The sequence below is a fragment of the Coffea arabica genome, chromosome 8e (genome assembly GCF_036785885.1).
Source record: "Coffea arabica cultivar ET-39 chromosome 8e, Coffea Arabica ET-39 HiFi, whole genome shotgun sequence".
Lineage (NCBI taxonomy): Eukaryota > Viridiplantae > Streptophyta > Magnoliopsida > Gentianales > Rubiaceae > Coffea > Coffea arabica.
The window spans coordinates 42,348,889-42,371,420 of record NC_092324.1 but is presented as its reverse complement, the minus strand read 5'-3'; the positions used below and the strand labels follow the sequence as shown (position 1 = coordinate 42,371,420).

The following is a 22,532-nucleotide window of genomic DNA, read 5'->3' as shown; positions in this document are numbered from 1 at the left end:
GTTTTCAGGGATTCTTACAGATTGCCTATCAACGTTGCCCTTATATCGACAGTGAAATTCGAACATATGATCTCTTGTAAGAAAGTAGTTCGTTGTTGTCAACTAAACCAACTTGTATAGGCATTCTATGTGAAGGTGGTAAGCGTTTCCATATTGAACTCAAGGACTTGATGTGCCTATGGTACTCTAATATAAAGACAAAACTTATTTGTTAACCACATTAGGGTCTATGCATTACATTAAAGATATTAAACAACAAGGCACTAAAGAGTAATTCACTCTATATTTATGTGTCTTATCCACTATGGTCATTTCAGTTTTTGAATAGAAGTAATCTTCATATTTTATGTAGTTTTGTTATGAAGAATGATTTTCGTCACTTTGATACTTCTAATTTATGAATTAATATTTTATACACCGTTAATATAAAGATTTTTTATAGTAACAGGTATAGATATATGACATATGAACAAAAGGTGAATTTTGAATTTAAACAGTGATGACATGACATTCATGTAAATTTGTTTGTGTAAAAAGGAAAAAAAAAGTTTACACTCACAGTTTATGTATAGTGTAGGGTCTTATATGTAGTTTTTTAAACTACAAGAGTGTCAGGTAAAGAAGTGCTTAATTCGAAAATATTACACTTTTGACCTATTAAAATTGATATTTGAAAAGAGTTAATTTTATATACACTATTAATATATAGATGTAAATTGGGGTATTGAGTAGGTGCTGATGTTATCAGTAATATTTTGAGTATAAAGATAGAATGAGTATGGAAGACCGGTGCAATTTGTGGAGAAACCTGCAGTCCAATAGGTTGACATTTTTCTTTTTAAAAGGATCAACGGTAGTTTTTCACTTATTCTCTTGATGACTTGAACTCATAACCTATTAGTTACTGGTGAAGCGTCTTATTAACAGTAAGTTGACATAGGTAACCAACAGCACAAATTGACGCCTTTTTTCTAATTTAATTTTGGGTTCCATAGCTTAGTAAATTTCCGCTACCTTCGAAGACCGCTGGCAGACCTCACTGGCGCGTAATCTATCAAATTGGAATAGCATGTCTGATCAAAGGATTGCCAGAAACATAGGTGGAGAAAATCAGGATGGAGACCAATAATTGAAAAAATGATTCTAGTAGTATTCACAGACGTTACAATTAATTACAATCTTACAAGAAACTTTTTCAATTGTTACTGTGCATTGTTTGGGATTTTAAAGATTCATATAACTGTTTAAAAATTAGGGATTACAGATATCTAAAATATAGTGATAAGAAGACAGAATAACGATAAACTTGAGAAAACTGTGACTAGAAGTACTCAGTAAATTTAAAATTACAATGTCTATAACATTCCTATTTTCCAATTGAAAAGTTGTCTATGCATGAGTTACCAAGGTATTCTTATTAGTTTCTAGTTTCACAATTAAAAGGGTCATACACTAATACACATCAATTCTTGAAGTCCAGGAATTCGAAAGTTCCATATGTTTTTTCTCTTGATTTAAATCTTACTAATATCAAGATTTGAGATTTCCAGCAAATGCTTTCCACAATCTTCCAGGTTAAATTATGAAGAAGTAAATAGTCAGTTCAAGAGTAAAGCGTAAAGACCACGAGAGAAGAATAAAAGGACTCTTCAGTCTCCACCATATATCTTTCTTCATTTTTTTTTATGGTCTTGCTTAAGTTTTACACATTAGAAATTTGTCGCAACACTAAATTTCTGGCAAGCATGTGAGACGAATCTCTATCTTCCATCTTTTTCTACCCATATATTCATTTTTAAATATATCAACAGCTGCGAAGAATGACAAAATCCATACCTGCTCGTTCAAAGGCTAATGATTTCTAAACTACTGGAGATGCATGTACGTGTCTAAGCAAAAACTGCTAGATCATCCTCTAAGCAAAAAGGAATGCAACAATTTCCATTCCATTGATCGACAAAAGCACTTTGTTAAAAACATGATCAAAGTCAACAATTTGCAAGGTGCCTCATGTAGAGCCGTCTAGGCTGGGAATGCGTAAACAACATATCATTTCTAATGGTCAAAATTTAATCATATGCTACTGCAAAAGAGTAAAAAGATAAAAATAACACAAGCATGAACTAATAAAAGGATAGTCGTGGTTGCAAGCACATGCATACAAGTAGACGTTTTCTTGCTTATTTTTTTTGCCGAATACGGTAGATTCTAATCTAATATATTCCTGCTCTATGGGATGAGGAGGGGTGTGATCCAAAGGGACCAAGGCCCAAAAGGGGAACTTCCGGGAATTGAACCAAACTAAATCAAACCAAACCACCACGGGTCTAGATTTATACCTACTCCTACTCTATAATTGGAGGAGGAATATGATCCAAAGGAGTCCAAGCCTAAGAGGAAACTCCGGGGGACTGAACCAAACCACCACGGGTCCAACTTTCCAAGAAATTCTAGATTTTTAGAATGCAAATCAAGGGATTCGATCCCTTAATCTACACCCACGTAAAGCCTTATGACTCTCTTGGTCATCAGCTCCTCTAGGAGCAGTTGGTTGTTTTCTTGCTTATTGGGTGCCATAAATTTCAAACTTCTTAATTTGGTTCCTTCTCCTGCCTCTTTTTCTTTTCGTTTTCTCTTTTGAATGATAACATTTTTGTTTTCTTGTCAGTAAGAAAAAGGCAGTATTTATTTCTATCAACGCCGCAGGCCATACCTAAAACAGCCAAATTAATATCATAAAATATGGATTATAACCTCATATTAATATTATAAAATATGTATTTATTTCTCTTCTTATATGCATGCAAATGATTATAATATCATAAAATATAATTTTTCTTATACATTAAAATCTATTTGTAGAAATTATTTTAACAAATTTAATATTTTCATGTTTTCTATTTTTATTTAATTTCTTTATCTTCTTTAATTAATCATCCTTAAAACCACTATTTTAAAAGCAAAAAAAAAAGTTCACAAAATGTTATATCTACAAATTCATATAAAATCTCCAAGGAATTTTTAAAAAATGAGGATACATTTGGTCTCTTTGAATTTAAAATAATGATTTTAAGGACAATTAATTAAAGAAGATGAAAAATTAACATTTAAAAAAGGATTTGACCAAATATGAAATGATTTGCCAAAAGTATCAATATATTGACTTATATGTATAATATAATATTGATATTTCTAATTACTTCTTTTGTTTTTTTCATGACAAATAAATTATGATAATACCGTTAATTTTATTTGATTTTTAATTAGATATATAAAAAATTTTATTTTTCTTTTAGAATTGGGATCTAAATTTGCATGCTAAGTAAAAGTTAATTATTTGGTAACCACTGGGGTTTTCTTAGTGGTCAGGGTAGGAGTTTTAGAGTTCTCTCCGGTTCAAGATTCAAATTCTGTACCTAATGGTTGGGAATGAAAAAGTTATGAGGAGGGGTAGGAGGGTGAAAAAATGAAATAAAATCAAATCAAAAATAATTATTCGCATAATTATCGGTTGCATGCTCTATCTACCATTATTATTTTTTATGTTATGTAAGTTGAATTTGTCAATATGTTGATGAAATTCCTTAATATAAAGTTATGTGTACCTTTTTTTGAAAAGAAAATAAAGAGATGTATATTCTTTGAAGTTGAACTCTTTATATTATTTTGTGTGTTATTTTTGTTAATAATGGAGTATAGATTATTTACCATATATAAAATTTTCCCGTCTAACTGTTCATTTTTTGAGAACTGAAATTTTATTGGTAGAGATAATTGAGTTTTTCTTTCTTCATTTATTTTCTTTTATTTTTTATTTTTTGGGTAGAATCTAGTATAAAAAACAATGACAGAGTCTAGTATAAAACACAATGACAAAGATTCTATTGTCCTAAGAGAACCTTGTTTTGGTCTTAATAGTAATATTTTTTGAAGATTTGAAAATTTAATTAGGCTATGATTCATCAAGAATTTTTAATGAAAATAAAAAAATTGAAAATAGAATGCAAAGATACACATTAGTTTGGAGTGTTATATTTTGTTTTTTGTCTTCATGATTCAAATATAATTAAGGTTACAGTTTTTTTCTTAGTTGCTACAATTACTGTTATTATTAAAATATAATAAATCTAATTATTAGAGAGAAAGGCATTTTGGACAAATGGAAAATTATGACCAAATCTTGCTTGGTCTCTAATGCTCAACATTTTATCTTTTCATCGACAATTATTATCTTCTAAATCAATAGATATAATATAATAAATTTCAATCATCATAATAAATTAAAAAGAGCATGATATGAAACTTCAATTATCAATTAATGAGAGTATAATTGGAATAATAAAAATTAAGATCACAAGAATATTTACACTTACACTCCAACCTAACAAAACTCATGGTACTTTTTATATAGTAATGATAATGATAAAGATAACATATGGGCATGAAAACTGCTCATCATATTTCTCACATCTAATGGATTAAAGAACAGGAGAGTATATTTAAGTTGATGTTTGAGGAAGAAGCGTGATAATGTAGTGGAATGGTGCTATGATTTTTTGTTTTTAATGTCTTTTGACCTTTTTTTTGTGTTACTCTAGTTTTACTACTTAAACATATATGTTATTAAAAACAAGTTAATTCAAAACAGACCCTCGGTTTTTGTTAATGAATTTTTATGATAGGTGCCCGAATGGTTAATGCACCCAAATTTACATATAACTTACGCCATAAATGCATAAGCACTACTACATTTCGATAATTTTTCAAATTAACTTCACTTTTATAACAAATTAACACCTAAATCATGCCGCACCCTGGGGCATTCATTAATCAAACTTCATATTAAGTTAAATTGGGTAGGTATGCATAAATTGTTGCATATTTGCGGCTGCGACCTCAAGATCTCAGGTAAGGTGTCTCCTGTCAGCATTGGGCTCTTCATCCGAACGTGGCTTTTGACACCTAGATTATACGTACCACTTCACTTTTTGTGTAATTTTTTTTTTTTTTTATCGAAACATTAGATTTATATATCATCCTTAAAACTTTACAGTAATTGGACAAGAGTTCAAACAAAAGAGACAACTGTCCCATAATGAGTTTTGATGCATTAGCATCTAAGATTGGGATTTACCCATTCTTGATCAAATCAGCAGTTAAGAGCATGCAAACTCAACTTAATGCTATCTAATTTCCTTATATTAGTTAAAGAAAAGGTGCACAGATGAAACAAATTACAAAAGGACTAAATATCCTCTAAAAGCGTTGCCAACCGCCGGCTGCTGTGTCTTGAGTCCACAATGTATTCCTTAAGTATGCTGTTTTACAGCTCAACTTCTATGTTTCTCCAGCCTTGATTGGCGGCTTTCATCAGAGCCAGTTTGACAGCTTCCGCTTTTTGTGTAACTGCCACCTCTCTTTCTTAGTATATTTTTTCCTCCCGCCAACTGTATAGATTAGATATATAATCCGGAGAGCAATAAAAAAAAAAAAACAGAGAGAGAAAACGATCCTTTGACGAAATGGTGCGTATATATATGGTATATGTATGTAAAATGTTGCAGTAGCAAAGAAGAAAAATGGAGGGATGGTGGAAGGATATATAAAAACAAAAACATAAGTAGAAGAAATGAGGGGTACTTTTTTTACCGATAACGATAAAATTTGTATAATCTAATCTATTCTATTCTACAGCGAGGGGAGTCTAAAGAGACTGTGAAAGAGACTAACAGGTATACAAATATGATTAGATTAAAAAGGTGATCTGGCACCTCTTTTAAATTCTTTTCATTGCAGGTGAAGTTCAAATCCCCGACCTACAATTCAAAGAGGGATTAAGTCCCTTTTTAGTGATCATCGAAGGATACTTCAGGCATCAAGAAAGTTAAAGGAGAAGAAAAAGAAGGATGCTGAGCTCAAGCTGAAGGTCGCAAGGTTCATCGCATGAGTCCAGCTCAACAGGCATTTGGGACAGGTTCCAGATTGGATACACTTCCAAACACAGGCCAGCCAAAATACCTAAGTGCAAAAATACCAAGTAGGAAGCCCACAACCCGAGGAATCCACTAAAGCATTTCTGTCGAGATCATCTATCAATGTTTGTTCAAAGAAACTCCAAACATTATCAGAAAAGGCAAAAAACTTCAATGGTTACTAAGTTATCTTTGCTCATATGCTTTTAATCACTCAATTATTTTTTTGATTCAAACTAATCACTGTATTAGTGGTCATTGCTTCCAAATTTGATGTTAACCCTAATAGAATGAATTGCATGTGTATGGCATGTGCCAAAACCATGGGTAAATTCGTCCAGATAAAAATAGCGACTGAACTATACAGACAATACACTTTGTTCCAAGTCAGCCACTCAACTAACCAAAATAGTACATTAACAGTTTTTCATTCAAATTTTATTATTATATCTACTATTTTCATTTAGTTTTAGGGTTCATCTGAAATTAATTCACAAAAACTTCATTACAAAATTTAGATATTTTATCAAAACTTATAAATCAGAATCTATTAAAACAACTCTTACAAATTCTAAATTTTATTTTTTGTACTATTGAAAATTCTAAAACTCTAGGTGGAAAAAAAAGGTAAAAAAAATTGACCTAAGATCCAAATCTAGAATCAGGTGAAAAACAAAGATCTTAAGAGAAAAATCAATGGAATTACAACTAGTATATCACTTTGCTAAGTCGGATATCAATTTGAAACAAAAAAAAAAAAAAAAATCTTCTAGTGGCAGAAAATGTACAATTTGAATAGATTAGTGGCCAATAAATTTGTTGCTTTATGATTGGACAAAATTGCCCTTGTCTTTTAACATATGTCAAACGCACGTAGAGATCATTCAGTTAGCATTAATATTAACATTTGACGGAATGAGCCCTAATATATCAATTTAAGAGTTTGGTGACCACATTGAAATAAAAAAAAATACTTGAGTGGTCAAAAGTATTTTAGTGGCCATTGAACTTTATTGCCTTTCAAGAAAAATGAGAAAATAGAAAGGCTTCTTTGATGGGTATAATATTCTTGTGTAACTAGACTTCCGCCACCAATTGACCCCTCCCACCACCAAAAAAAAAAAACCAGAAACAAAGGGTGAGAGGGACTAAAGCTTCGCCTCTTCCTACTTTCATCGCTGAGATCTATTCAATAAACTTGAAGAGTAGGTAATTTAAGCCTATCGAAGCTGATTGTTTTACGTGGAAAATTAGAAGACTAATAGCCTAGCAAAATAGACTCGAAGGTTTTTTTTGAATGATTTTCTGATTTTATATGTTTTTAGTAACTATTTCCATGTCTAATTTCTCTCTCACACTCACACTTTTTGTCTAGAGGGTAACGTAAATTTATGATGCCATCCAATTTTTTAATACCAATCCAATCCGATCGAACCATTGCCCATTAGCCTGTGACTCCTAAGCTCAGCCAAGTCACTCAATGGTCTGAGTTTCAAAACATAGCCTTGCTTATTGAATAGGGGTAATTCCAGAAACCTTCCCTAAGGTTTCTAAAAGTCTCACTATTCTCCCTTGAGGTTTCCAAAGTATCAAAACCCACCCCTAAAACTAATTAGTTAGTAACAAATTAGCCCAATTCAAATACAAAAAATATATATATATAATTGGTATTAGGAGAGAGAAAGCAATTTGATTCCATAACTACCCTTAAGTTTTGCATTAGGTAGTTAATTTATTATGTACAATATATATCCATTTAACTTTACCAAATGTGAGACAGTGGAAGTGAAATTGCTTACAAAAGCAAGGCTTCAATTTCAAGATCGTATAACTATTACCTCATTCATAGAGCATAAACAAAAGATCAAATCAGTTTCCTAACTCTACAACAAGTTTAGCAACTCAAAGTCTCATCTACATATTGTACATGTAATATCATACTATTACATCTATTATAACACATTAGTTGCATACTCTACTACAAGAGAAACAAAAGCATGTAAACCCTGTCACAGCCAACATTTCAATTTAAAAAAGAACATTTGTTGATTAATCACAAACAACAAAAATATTTTCATCATTAAAAGGTAGTAGCATACAACCAAAATCTTTACTTATATTTCATACAACACCAACACCTATTTTCCATGACAATAAAAGTAACTATTAGAATAAAAAAAAAACACTATAATTGAATACAAATCATCAAATGGAGCAGATCATGTAGAACATAATAATTTTTGAGAAAAATTTGAGAGCAAATTTCCTCTTCAAGTCTCCTAAATCCTTAGATATGCCTACAGAAACTCTATTTCTTTTATTCCACAAAAACCACCAAAGTTTGAATCACTGCTTCTATTCAAGCACATCAATTATCAATCACAGAAAGGCCCCCCCCTTTTGTAATGGCATATTAAAAATTTTTAACAAAAAACTTATAAATTGTCATCGATCATAGGGGGGAGGAGGTGGTGTGGAGAGGGGAGGGGGGAGTAGAGGAAGGGAGGAAAGAAGAAAGAGAAGAGGGGGAGGGAGGAGAGAAAGAAAAAAAAAAAAAGAAAAAATGGTGGCCGGCAGCCGATGCCAGCGCCAGCAGAGTTGTCGGCTGATGCTAGCCGGTGGCTCTGGTAGTGATGGGTTGAGATAGGAGGAGAAAGAAGAAGAATAGAAAGAAGGGATTTTTTTTTTGTGTGTTTTTGGGTATTGTTAATCGTGCATTTTAAAAATTTTTGAAAATTTTTTGAGATTACTGTAACTAAACTTGTTAAAAAACTTATAGAAGAAAAACTTAGTAAAAAACTTGTTTGCCAAATAGATAACTAGTTAATAACAATTTAACTAATCATGTGAACATAATTGCGAAATATCTCTTAAGTTGTGTGGGTAATTAAGTCATTTCTCCATGTTTGATGTAACAATTGGACCCCAATGACATAATAGAAGAGGTTTCTGATATTTTAGAAACCTCATAGGAGGGTAGTGAGACTATCAGAAACTTTAGGGGAGGTTTCTGAAATGATCCCTATTGAATAGGTAAAGTGGAGAGAGGAGAACGGGAAGCTCTTGGTGCTCCGCCTCTTTATCAGCGCAAATTACCTTGAGTACTTAAATATTTCTGCTTGAGCTGTGATTGTTGGAAAGCTGGATTTAGCTAGAAATACTAATCAGGCTACCTCAACTGGATTTAGCTGGATATATTAATCAGGCTACCATATTGACTTTTTGGAGTCTGTATCCCGTGTCTCTGCTTTTCTTATTTTGTTTTTGACATTTTGGGGTGATGTACCATTTTGTTGTATTATTTCAACTTTACAATTCGTTGGTTGTTTAAAGAGTTTTTGTTGTATTATTTAAAAAGTCTTTGATGGCTCCCAAGGTATTTAAAAGTCTTTGATGTCAACAGCCATCTAGAGCATATTATAGTTCTTCCAACTTGACTTGGCCTTTTTTGAAATATTGCAGGTGCGTTGAGAGGCATTCTTTTTTCTACTGAAAACAAACGTGACCAATATCCCTTGGCATTAAAATTTGACCACGTAGGTAGTTTTCTTGGTCATATACACGCCACATGTGAAGGGATCGAACGTTTCAGTGTTCTAGTTAAAGATTTTACATTCAAAACGCACAACAATCTCAATTCTAATCATCTGAAATGATTAGGCCTACAAATTATTGGATTGCACTCATAGCTTAACCGGAATAGCCTCCAGAGGCAAAGCCTTGTGAACTGACAGCCCAAATTTTTCATCCATGTCCAAATCTTCTGGTTTCATTCCCTCTTCAAGTTTCCAGTCAATGTTGTGAATGAAAGCAGCTAGCATCAAATGCACCATTCGATAAGCCAGAGGCAATCCAGGACATATTCTCCTCCCTGCACCAAAGGGGATGAGCTCGAAATGCTGGCCTCTCACATCAATTTCACTGTCTAAAAATCGCTCTGGCTCAAAAATCTCAGGATCTGACCATGTTGCTGGATCTCTACCCGAAGCCCACACGTTGACAAGTACTTGTGTGTTCTTTGGCACTATGTAACCATTGATTTCTACATCATCATTAGCTTTGTGAGGAGCAAGTAATGGTCCTGCGGGGTGTAGCCGAAAAGTTTCTTTGATTACCGCTTGCAAGTAAGGGAGCCTCGAGATATCTGATTCTTGGACTACTTCCTTCTGTCCAATGACTTCCTTGAGCTCGGCTCTAGCTTTAGCAATTTTATCAGGGTTGCGTAATAACTCTGCCATTGCCCACTCCACAGTGACTGAAGTAGTTTCTGTTCCTCCCACAAATAGATCCTGGTAGAAACCATAGTAAGACTGATGTCAAGCCAACAGATTTCCTAATTCCTGCCCATATGATGTGAGATTATCGTGCAAAGTTGAAGATTTCCACTAAAGATTCAATTCTATTCCAACCTATATTTCTGCCCTGCACTTTACAAGTTAAGTACCCTACAAGCCATGTATTAGCAGTCACTCTACAGCTAGAGGATATCATTAATTTTCAGCATTTTACCAAATGGTAAATTTTCATGACTATCAATGTCAGGTTGCCATTTAATTTCTTAAGAGAATCAGTCGAGCAAAACTTCCCATCGACTATAATATTAATGCACAGAATCAGCCCCAGGGTCAACGGAAGGACAAGAAATTAATTATACAATGACAAAGTTTTTAGCCATGTAAATTTATAACCAACTAGCTTATAAAGGTGATCAGGTTAACACTTACCAAAAGCAAATGTTTGAGATCATTGCGGCCGAACTCAAACTCATTCTTTATGCTATGATCCAGCAGTGCTTCCAACAGATCATTCTTCTTAGCCTCTGATGTACCTCTGACTTGTAGCCGTTCATTAATGATATCATCAGAAATATCAAACAACTTCTGGAAATAGAACTTGCTGTCCCTCATGATTCCCTGGGGATCAATCATCTGTAGAACTGGAAAGTAATCTGAGAGATTAGGAGCGCCAGCAGTTTTCATCACCCCCCACACAATCTCTTTGAGTTTTTGAGACGAGTCAGAGTCATAGTTGGCAAAATCTTTAGAAAATAGAGTCCTGGATATTAAGTTCAGAGAGGTTGTGAAGGCTGCATCACCAACATTCACAGCTTTCCTGCTAACGCTGGACCTATGCAAATAATCGCGTAATTCTTGAAGCTTTTCTTGACGAAGGCCTTGGCTGGTATCGAGTCTTTGTGTTGCAAAGATATTCTCTTTGCACATCTTGCGCATGTTCCGCCATTGGCTGGAAGGTGGCAGCCAGACCAAAGAGAACTTGTGGTGATCGAGTGCTTGAGCTGCAGTGGGGATTGCTCGGCTTGAAAACATCCGGTCATACTTTTGTAGCACTTCTCTTGCAACAGTTGCAGATGATACAAGTATGGTTGTTTTGCTCCCTAGCTTAAGAGACATCAGAGGTCCATAAGTTCGGGATAATTTGGCAAATGATTGATGGGGCTTTTTACCAAGCTGATGGAGATTACCGATGATTGGAAATGAATAAGGTCCCGGAGGGAGTCTGGCTGCTGATTTCCGGGACCTTGTATTTGAAATGAGCACATAGATGCATACCCAGATGACAAAAGAGATTACAAGGGAAGACACTATAGTATCCATAAACCTTCTTCCTTCCTTCCCCCTAATGTTTTACCTTCTCGACTTCTAATATTTTACTCTCTCTGGATACCTCCATCAGCAGGGCAGCATGTTTATATGACTGTAAACTGGGGTAACTGCCCAAGTGGTGATTGGATAAAGAGATTTTGAGTATCCATTTGCGCTGGCTTTATTATTTTAGAGATATTTTGAATATAAAGATCGGATGAGGATGGAAGGCCGGTGCAATATGTGAAGAAACCTGCAGTCCAATTAGGCAACCGACATTTGACAACAAAAAAAAAAAAAAATTAGGCAACCGACAGCACAAATTGAGGCCTTTTTTTCCTAATTTTGGGCTCCACCACTTTCGAAGACCACTGGCAGACTTGACTTGGGTACAATCTAGCCAGGTGGAGAAGATGGGGGATGGAGAGTGTTTTTAAAATCGGATCAAACCGATCAATTCGATCGATTGAACTGTGAATCCACCTTAACTCTGATCCGATCGAATGCTAAATCCGTTAGATAATATGAAGCCGTTAATAACCGATCAAACCTTTTGAACCGATAAAAATCGGACAAACCGTTAACCAACGGTTTTTGAGTTTCCTACAAACCAAACGAAACCTATCATAACCATGACTCAAAGTCGCGGTCGCGGTCCGGACCGTTTCACATCAGTCGCGGTTTCAGCGAAACGCAAATTTTTGAAATATTTAATATTCTAAGAATTATAAAAAATATGATAAATAAAAATAATTAAAAAATTAGTAAAAATAATAAAAATTCAAGTTGACTCGGGATGATTCGGAGTAATTCGGTGTGATTTGGCCGTTTCAACCCTTTACGGTGACATTTCGGTGAGTCAAATATTTCGGAATCGTATCGTCCCGATATCGTATCGGAAGAGTCCGAGACGGTGACGACTCGGCCGAGTCTTTGAACCATGATCATAACCACAAAGCCCCAATGATCAACAGTGGAGCCGTCAGTCTCCTCTCTCTCTCCGTTAGTCCCTTTCTCTTCCTTTGGCTTCAGGACCTTCAAAGATTTTTTTTTTTCCCATTCTTCGGGTTCAATCTATGATTCCATAACTCCACAAGTTCACGATTTGCAATCTAATCTCGAACCGGCAAGTGGATAAGGTGGTGGAGACTATTTTCTTTTGCCAAAATTGGGATCTTGGTTCATTCAACATTTATTTTTTTCTCCTTATTAAGATTTTAATCTGTTCGTTTTTCATCTTAATGCTAATTAATTTCGATTCATTTTTCTATCTCCTTGTTTTGATGATTTTTTTTTTTAATTTAAAGTTTAATCTTGATCTCTCCTCTGAGAAATTTTCACCTTCTGGTCTTGACGGCTATCAACATGTTTATTCCTTCTTCTTTTCTTTTCTTTTTTCAATTGAACCAGATAAGGAGAGAAAATCTGATAAAGTCAAGTAGTTGTTAACCCACTAATATCAGAGCTTGTCTTAATATTCGACTAATCTTATACATACTATCATCATTAGATATATGACACATGTACAAATTTTGAATTTAAAATTTAAAATTTACTCATGTATCATCCATCCAATCATAATAGTATATACACTATAACAGTATATATAAAATTTACTCTAATTATAAGCTTCAAATTTTTTAATCAATCAACGTTACATCTTTTATCTTTTCTTAGCTTTAGCATGTTTGTGTAATGGACTTGAACTCATACCACTATACTATAATTTGAACAAGCAGTATTCCATATCATGATGTATATACAGCTCAGTTCTTTTACCAGCATTAGCCCATTGACCATTCGTTAGCCCATTAACTTTTTTAGCATTGGTTTTAAGTGTTTGGTTGTACTTTCCTTTTCTGTTCTTTTTTTTTCAATTTAAAGTTGCTTGTAATCTTCTATTAGGTTGGTTGATTTTTTATTTTTAAACTGTTGGATGTAATTGGACTTATCGCATGACAGTGAATGGCTTTTCAGGTTTGAACTTTGAATGATGAATTCGGGAAGATGATGATGGAAATGAAGTTAACTGTATTTTAATGGCTTGCGTTGATTCCTGGCCTTGTACCCGAGCCGAGTTGACAAAGATCCTCAAACCTTAAATCCAAGTTGAGGATGATGATAAATATTTGGGCAAATTATCTAATTGGCCCTTTAACTCTTTGTCCAGGTAAAATTAAGCCCCTCATCTATTTTTTGATGAATTTAAGCCCTTGAACCTGTAAAAGTAGGAAACCGTGGCCCTTTTAGCCAGTTTCTCCGGTTTTGCAACCGGAGGACCAATTCACACGAATGCAAGTGTGCTTCTTCAAAGGGCATTTTTGTCCGCATATTCTAAACAAAAAGGGCACAACTCCTCCCTCCTTTCCATTTTTTCGAACCGAACCCAACCCAACTGCTAGTCGAAACTTCACAGCAACAATGGAAGCAACAATGGAGTGGCAAGAGAAAATCTTTCCTACATTTTCCTTACCCATTTTCATCTTCCCTTAAGGATCTTTGCGGAGGGAGAAGAGCAAGAGAGAATCAGCACTGTCAGGTTTGGGTATCATCGAGATTGAAGCAACAAGGAGTGGCAAATCAGGCCGGAAAATCATCGACATTGAAGCAAGAGAGAAGTCTGAAAGGAAAAAAAAAGGGGGGAGAAGGTAAAAGCTTTGTGAAGGGAAGGAAAAAATGCGCAAATATCGCGGCCATCTGCTTCCTACTTGTCGTTGTGGTAAAGTCACGAAGATGATTACTTCTTGGACTGATAGAAATCCAGGAAGAAGGTACGCCGTGTGCTCAAAAGAAGTTGGTGGCTGCGGGTATTGGAATTGGATTGACGAAGAGATGTGCCGTCGTTCTATTGAGCTGATACCAGGCCTTCTAAGGAGGATCAATGCAACAGAAAAGCAAAAAGACGAATTTGAAACTGCAGCCGCGAGATCCGAGGCAAAAGCTGCCAAGTTGAAGGCAAAATTGAGAGAAACAGAGAAGCAGCTGCGGTGGCAAAAATGGTTGAATAAGTTCCTTGTAAGGGTTTTTGTGGTAAGTTGGTTGGTTGCTGTAATAATGGTGCTTACAGAGAAAAAAATTGCAGGTGGAGTCTCTCTTGGGATGCTCCAAATTGGGAATAAATGTAATGGGATTATGCAAATTGAAGATGATACATGAAGGGCAGTGTGTAAGTGTAACATATTGCCATCGGTACTGCCAGTTTTGAGGACCATGGATGGAGCAAATGGATCTATAGTGTATGATGCAGATGGTTAGGGAGAAGTATATTGTATTGTTTAGCTTAAACAAGTCTTTGTTGTACCCACAGATTAGTGTAAAAGCGTGGTTGAACCCAATCAATGCTAACTGTAATTTTCGGCAAGTAATGTGATGAGAATTATTTATCCCAATTCGCATGTCATGGGCTTTGTTAGATGTATTTGATTTATCTAGTCAACAAAAACTGCTATACCAAACCATACAAATATAAGATAGTAACTGCATAACATTAGAATATAATTAGCAAAAGGAAATTACAATGATGTTTGCCTGTAAATACAGTCAACAATCACTTTCATAGGAAACAGACAAATACACAAAAAGCACAGTCAACAATCACTTTCATAGGAAACAGACAAATACACAAAAAGCAGTGACCTGTGTCCATATTGCTAGATACCAAGCACAGGCACATGCTTTGATTCCCCACAAAAGCCTATTCAAAAAAATATCATTTATAGTTTCAACATTCTAGTTACATTCATTTACAGTCAACAAAATCACACAAAAATATTTGCAGGTCCAGCAATACTTCAAGAACTTGTTCTAGATGGACCCTTTCCTCTTCCCCTTCCCCTGCCTCTTCCTCTTCCTTCACCTCTTCCCTTGCCAGTTTCCAACATTGAAAGGTGGATCTTTACCCAAATAAGCATAGTTGAGATTAATAAAACCTTTGTCTGCTTCTGTCAGTGGCCTTTTTGATGTACTTCTCTTGTGCCTATGAACTGGTGGTCTTGAGGTGGATTGCTGGGACTGAGGTTGATGTGTTGGTGGCTGCTGAGAAGGCTGGGACTGAGGTTGATATGTTGGCTGCTGTTGAGAAGGCTGGGACTGAGGTTGATGTGTTGGCTGCTGCTGAGTTTTTTGCTGATTTCTTTGTCCCTGATTCTTGCTTACCTACATATTAAAGAAAGCATTTCAGATCACAAAAAAAGGTCACAAACAGGCTGAAAGTTATAATGAAGTGCAAACGCACACGTTGTCTTTTTGTTGGTGCTTCGTGCTGCTGCTGATTACATGGTTGTCCAGTAGGTGGTGGTTGTTGAGAAGGTTGCTGTTCAGTAGATGACTTAGGAGGATTCTTGCAAGTTTTAGCATTATGTCCAATCCCTCCACACTTTCTACAGTGGATTACAACCCTCTTTCGCAACCTTTTGCCATGATCTTTTCCTTCTGTAACATCTCTCTTTCTAACTTTCTTTGGCTTACCAGGTTGAGTGACACTTGCTGGTGGGTCCAACTCCAGCATGTCTGACTGTAGCCACTGAATATCTCCATTAATAGGCTGCAACACATTATCATAGATGGTAAAAAATACCTCCCTATGATAGCATTTAGCCAACATTTTGTAGGGATCCTTTTTAGCTCTATGTAGAGCAGCAATTGCATGGGAACATGGAATGCCACTCAAGGCCCACAAATTGCAGGTGCACTCATTTTTGTCAAGGTCAACAGCAAATTGGGCTCCCCGTGGCCCTTTTGCTTGATAACCTGAGCCAGAATTCCATGTTATTTCCCATTGTGCTGCACGTTTGACCCTTTCTTCCACAATTTCTCTAATGAGTGGTCCACCATCTAACTTGTATTTTTCCATTGCTGCCATTCTCTTTTGGATCCTTTCCATCAGGTATTCCCTAATAGCCTCCATCATAGAAATAATAGGCTGGTACCTAGCCTCTAAAATATGGGCATTAAATGATTCACACAGGTTATTAACCAACATATCACACTGTGTATGTTTGGAAAAAAAGGCCTTACACCAATGTCGAGGGTGTGGTCCCTTCTTCACCCATGCATGTGCTTCTTTGTCATAGGCTTCAAGGTCATCCAAGGCTTGGTTGAAATGTTCAACTGTTGTGGTGCTTGCTATATGCCACAATCGATCCTTTAAATCTAATCCTGGATGTTTCTTCTTGAAATTCCTATACATGTGTTGAACACAGTATCTGTGTTCAGAATTTGGTAGAACCTCTGCGAGTGCTCTGTCCAGTCCCTACAAAAAATATCACAACAGGTATAAGTTAGATATCCAAGCCAAGTGGTGAGTTTGAGGGCAACAAGTATGCTATATTAAAAGTTCAGGGGCTTGTTTTTACCTACACTAAAAGTTAAGGGGCTTAAATTCTGCTATACAAAGTTAAGGGGCTTATTTTTACCATAGAATAAAAGTTTTAGAGCTCTCATTAAGTTTTTACCTTCTGCTGGTCAGACATGAAAGTATAATGTCCCTGGTTCTGTATTTCCAGGTCGCCACTCAAGAGGGTTAGGAACCATCTCCATTGCTCCGTGGCCTCCTTTTCAACAGCTGCCCATGCAACTGGCCAAAAACCATTGTTGGGATCCACTGCAATAGCTGTCAACAGCTGGCCTGGGTATCTACCTTTAATATGACATCCATCCAAACACAAAATAGGTCTGCACCCATCTTTAAAGCCTTTCTTCAGTGGGCCAAGGCAGCAGTACATCCTCATGAACCTTGGATTACATCCAGGTTCTCTAAATGGAGTGAACATAACCTCCATTGTACTGCCAGGATGAGTCCTTTTAATTTCTTCACAATATTGCCATATTTTCTTGTATTGTGACTCAACTGACCCCTTGATCTTCTCTATAGCTAGTGTCTTGGCCTTAGCTGCAACATGCTTAGATACTTCTGCCTGGTAGTCTTCATGGACTGTTTGCCTTAACTCTCTTGTTGGCAGATTGTTATTTGATCTTATCCTCTCTACATACCTGTCAGACAGCCACTTGGCTGTAATATTCTTATTTTTCCATGCATGGCTGCATGTTTCATGGACATCATGCAGAGTCTTTACTACCAAGTCCTTTGTGCCCAGAGCCTTTTCTATTGAAGCAAATACAAACCATTTACATGGTTCCCTACACTTGGCCCTCACCCTGGTGGGCTCATTTTTACTGGTCCAAACAGGTTTACCCATCCTAATTCCATACTCAGTCACAGCAGATTTGAATTGTGCTCTTGACTCAAACTTCATCCCAATCTCGAATTTGGGATCCCTGAGGAATTTCTCTAGGACAAAGTCTTTGTATCTCCCTTTGAATTCATCATCTGATGAGTCATTGTCACTGCTCAGGTGATCAGGGATGTAATCTTGTTGGAGTGAATCTATATCCTCTGGTCCCTGGCTAGTTTGTTCTGCTGATCTGGTTCTCTTTCTCCTAACTTGTTTCTTTCTCGCACCTTGCTGTTGTTTTTCCAGGTCAGTTTCTGTTTGCCTTCCACAAACATTCTCCTGTTCTGAACATTGCGTCTGGTCAGTTGTTTCATCTCTCTGCTGTTGCTGTGAAGTTTCACCACAGCCATCAGCATTCGAATTCAAAATGTGCAGCATAATCTCTTCACCACCATAGTCATTGGCACCACTAAATCTATCATTTTCTTCCTCTACTTGGGATTCAGATTCATCATCTATGTTTTCACCCTCTGCTTCATGTTCACCTTGCTGTTCACCACCATAGTCAGCTTCATGTTCACCCTCTGCTTCATGTTCACCTTCGTGTTCACCACCACCATAGTCAGCTTCATGTTCACCCTCTTCTGTCCCAACATTACTAGCTGCATGAGTGCTTTTTTCTGTTTTTTCACCCCCTACTTTTTCAACCGTATCTACACCTTCTACTGCCCTAACATTACTATCCCTTTGACTGTTTTTTGCTCTTTTTTCACCCCATACATTCCCAACCATACAATCCCTTCTACTACTCTTCTCAGTACCTACATATCTAGTTATGCATTCTTCCTCATCTACTTCCTCTATGACAACTCCAATTTTCTTTTTCCCCTTGTCTGGTGACTCTATTATTACAGGATTTTTCAGTTCTTCAATTTCTGGGTCTGTCAGATAATGGCAATACACTTCCATCACCTTGAATTTATATGCCCAGTCACAGAATGTCCTAACATGGGTATCAGTAGACAATTCTCTCAAACCAGTCCTCATGTCTGCAACTGGTTCAAGGTAATAGTATAAAATGGTTGCATTACGATGACCAACTTTTCCAACCATTTTATTCAACTCATGGATTGACATACGTTCAGCATCACACATATCTATGTAGGCCACTTCTCCATTCTCATAACTGACATAATTTTCCCAATTTATTCTTCCCCCATGGTGTAATCTTATGCTAAATATTTCACATTCTGGATCTGTATATCAATATGAATATATTGTTTCAATACAAGTTGGGCTACAACAAATGCAGATAAATATACTATTCAAATTCAAATATAATTAATTAAAATTTCAATTTCTTTTCACATGTTTTTAAAAAAGTAACCCTAATGTAATGCTTAAATCGAAGTTAAACAATAAAAAAGTTCCAACTTTTAATGAAATGCTAATTATTCGTAAATTCCTACACTTTTTGAACAACTAAACAACAAACTTAGGTGCCCACCACCATACCCCCACATCTAGGACCACTGGCACGTCATTTTCAGTAACCCCCATCACCAAAATTTTACTCTCTTCACCCATCTGACCACTAAATATGCTACCTATTTCACATTTAAAGGTTTTCGAACGAATATACATACCATAAGCGAGGACAGGATCAAAATATTCATTTTCCGGCCTGATTTGCCACCCCTCCATTGTTGCTTCAATGTCGAAGATACCCAAACCCGACAAGTAGGAATTAACTCTCTTGCTCTTCTCCCTCCGCAAAGATCCTCAAGAGAAGATGAAAATGGGTAAGGCTGTTGCTGTGAAGTTTCGACTAGCAGTTGGGTTGGGTTAGGAAAATGGAGGGAATGTGGAGGAGTTGTGCCATTTTTGTTTAGAATATGCGGACAAAAATGCCTTTTGAAGAAGCACACTTGCATTCGTGTGAATTGGGCCTCCGGTTGCAAAACCGGAGAAACTGGCTAAAAGGGCCACGGTTTCCCACTTTTACAGGTTCAAGGGCTTAAAGTCATCAAAAAATAGATGAGGGGCTTAATTTTACCTGGACAAAGAGTTAAAGGGCCAATTAGATAATTTGCCCTAAATATTTCTGGGAATTGTGAGGACCTTTTATGTCCTCTTGTTTGAAGATTTGTCGCGGTACTTATGATACACTAGTATTTGGTCCTTCTGTTGACTCACCACTTAGATTTTAGGTAGCTGGCACTTGGGATGGTTGGACGGGTTAATATTGAATTTTTACTTTAATAGGTTATATTTAATCCATTCAATTTTAGATTGGATTGATTTTTGGTTGAGTTATATTGGATCATCTCAAATTCATAATCCAAATATGACCTAATATATTAATTAATACATTGTGATAAATAAACTCTCTCTCTTATACATTGATGCGCACAAAAAGATTTTTTTCACATACATAACTATACTTTCACACACTAACACACTTTCACGCACACAAACACACACTCACTTCTTAAACTCCTTGGAAACATATCATAAATAGAATAATATTATTATGTTGCTTGTATTGCGAATTTTAGATAATAAATTGTACATTTAAATAGATTAGCTAAAAAAAAATTGTTTACTTCATACTTTTTAATACTACAAATTGATTGAAACTTATTCTTGTCACAACTTATTTAACACTTTTACTATTCATATTTGCTTTATTGTAACTTGTAATATTCTATGTATTTAAATTATTGAATGCTGGATTATATTATGCTTGAAAATTTAATTAAGGGACATATAATTTGTTGTATTATAATATTGATGAGAAATTATTAACAATGAAATAAAACAAGTTAGAGAAAAGTAAAAGAAATAATGCAATTAGAACAAATTTAAAACTCTATTCTAGATATACGAAATTTTAACAAATAGAAGCAAGTAGCAATAGGAGAACAACAACCAAAACAAGGAAAAAAAAAAAGGGATGAAAGCGACATACTCTTAAAAGTCATAATAAATTATTATAGATGTTGAGCAAGTTTAACTACTGTTGTAAAAGTAAAATAAGCATGAGTTTTTATTTCAAATTTCTATTTTCTTTTAAATAAAATTTTAAAAAATTGATTTAAAACATACATATGAGAATTTTGAATACAAATTGATCAAAGAATTGTTAACACATGTCCCAATGCAAGTGATTTGACATATGTGTGCTGAATCTTGTATTTATTATTTTGAATTATTTTTAAATACATTGAGTATTGGGTGGTCAAATAAAAAATTCAACCAGCTCAATGAATAAGTTAAATTGTTCTTATCCAATCCAATAAAATCCATAACCCAACTAATCTAACCCATCCTTTAAAATTAACAGGTGAGTTGGATGGATCGTTGGGTTTTGGAGTTTTTTGCCAACTCTACCTATTCATCACTACCCATATATTCATTTTTAAATATATCAATAGCTGCGAAGAACGACAAAATACATACCTGCTCGTTCAAAGGCTAATGATTTCAAAACTACTGGTGACGCATGTACGTGTCTCAAGTAAGAGAAACAGTCAGAATTTCAACAATTTGCAAGGTGCGTCAGGTAGACCAATTTAGGCTGGAATGCGTATATAAAATCATTTCTAATGGTAAAAATTTAATCATATGCTACTTCAAAAGGGTAAAAAGGAAAAAAGAACAAATGCGTGAACGAACATGAACTAATAAAAGGATGGCCAGTCGCGGCTGTCAAGCAAATGCATGCACGTAGACATTTTCTTGCTTATTGGGCTCCATAAATTTCATACTTCTTAATTCGGTTTCTTCTCCAGCCTCTTTTTCTCTTCTTTTGATAGATGACAATTTTGTTTTTTTTTTTGTTAGTAAGAAAAAGGCTGTATTTATTTCTATCAGCGCCACGGGCCATACCAGGAATTGCCGGAGTAGCATATATAATCCTCCAGAAACATTACTCAGTGCAACGTATACTGGCTTTTCAATACCTTCTTCTTGATATATTACCTATGGGCGTGAAAACTTTTCATCATATTTCTAACATAAGTTGATGGTTGAGCAAGAAGCGTGATAACGTAGTAGAATGGTGCTATGATTTTTTTCTTTTTTGGAGTTTTTTGTGTGCTTTTTTTTTGCTTTTTTTATTTTTTATTTTGGGTGTTATCATGGTTTTTGTGCTTAAAAACAAGCTAATTCAAAAAAGACCCTTAGTTTTTCTAGTACATTTTTCTACTAGGTGCTTGTATCGTTTGTACTCCTAAATTGATATCTAACTTACCATATAAATTCATAAGCACTCTACACTTAGATATTTTTTCAAATTAACTTCAAGTCTATCATAAAGGGTAAAAAACAAAAAAGTTCCTTGTGGTAAATCTAATATACAGAAAAGCCCCCGTGGTTTCAAAACGTAGAAAACGACACCTCATACTTTGAACTAAATTGTAAAGGTGACGGAATCCGTTAAAATTAATGAAAATGACTTATTGGAACCTAAAAATAAATTTATACTTAATTTTTAACAAATCTAACTGTTCTACTCCTTAACCTCCAATTCTCTTTCTAGAGAATGAAACAAATGATTTTGTTGAACTGCCTTTTGCTTAGTTATATCACGGCATTTTTATCATTTTGTCCATTCCCGTTAATTTTAACGGATTCCATTATCTTTATAATTTAGTTCAAAATATAAGGTGTCATGTTGTACGTTTTGAAGCTACAATGGACTTTTCTATTTATTGGGTTTACCACAGGATTTTTTTGTTTTTTACCCTATAATAAATTAGCACATAAATCATCCCTTAACG

At 35.2% G+C, this 22,532-nt stretch overlaps 1 protein-coding gene across 1 annotated transcript; it reads right to left on the bottom strand.

Moving 5' to 3' along the window:
• Positions 1 to 9,474: 9,474 nt before the first annotated feature.
• Positions 9,475 to 11,723, bottom strand: LOC113702680 (cytochrome P450 76T24-like). The gene is made up of 2 exons (XM_027223799.2): positions 10,697 to 11,723; positions 9,475 to 10,261 (listed from the first exon to the last, which is right to left on the bottom strand). Exons 1-2 carry the CDS (start codon positions 11,585 to 11,587, stop codon positions 9,656 to 9,658), a joined length of 1,497 nt encoding a protein of 498 aa, XP_027079600.1. The 5' UTR covers positions 11,588 to 11,723; the 3' UTR covers positions 9,475 to 9,655.
• Between the last annotated feature and the right edge of the window lie 10,809 nt (positions 11,724 to 22,532).

Bases quoted from the DNA above. Each gene is read 5' to 3' on its own strand.
- LOC113702680 (XM_027223799.2), bottom strand. From the start codon at position 11,587: ATGGATACTATAGTGTCTTCCCTTGTAATCTCTTTTGTCATCTGGGTA. The intron at 10,262-10,696 runs GTAAGTGTTAAC...GGTTTCTACCAG, and splicing joins ATCTCAAACATTTGCTTTTG to GATCTATTTGTGGGAGGAAC.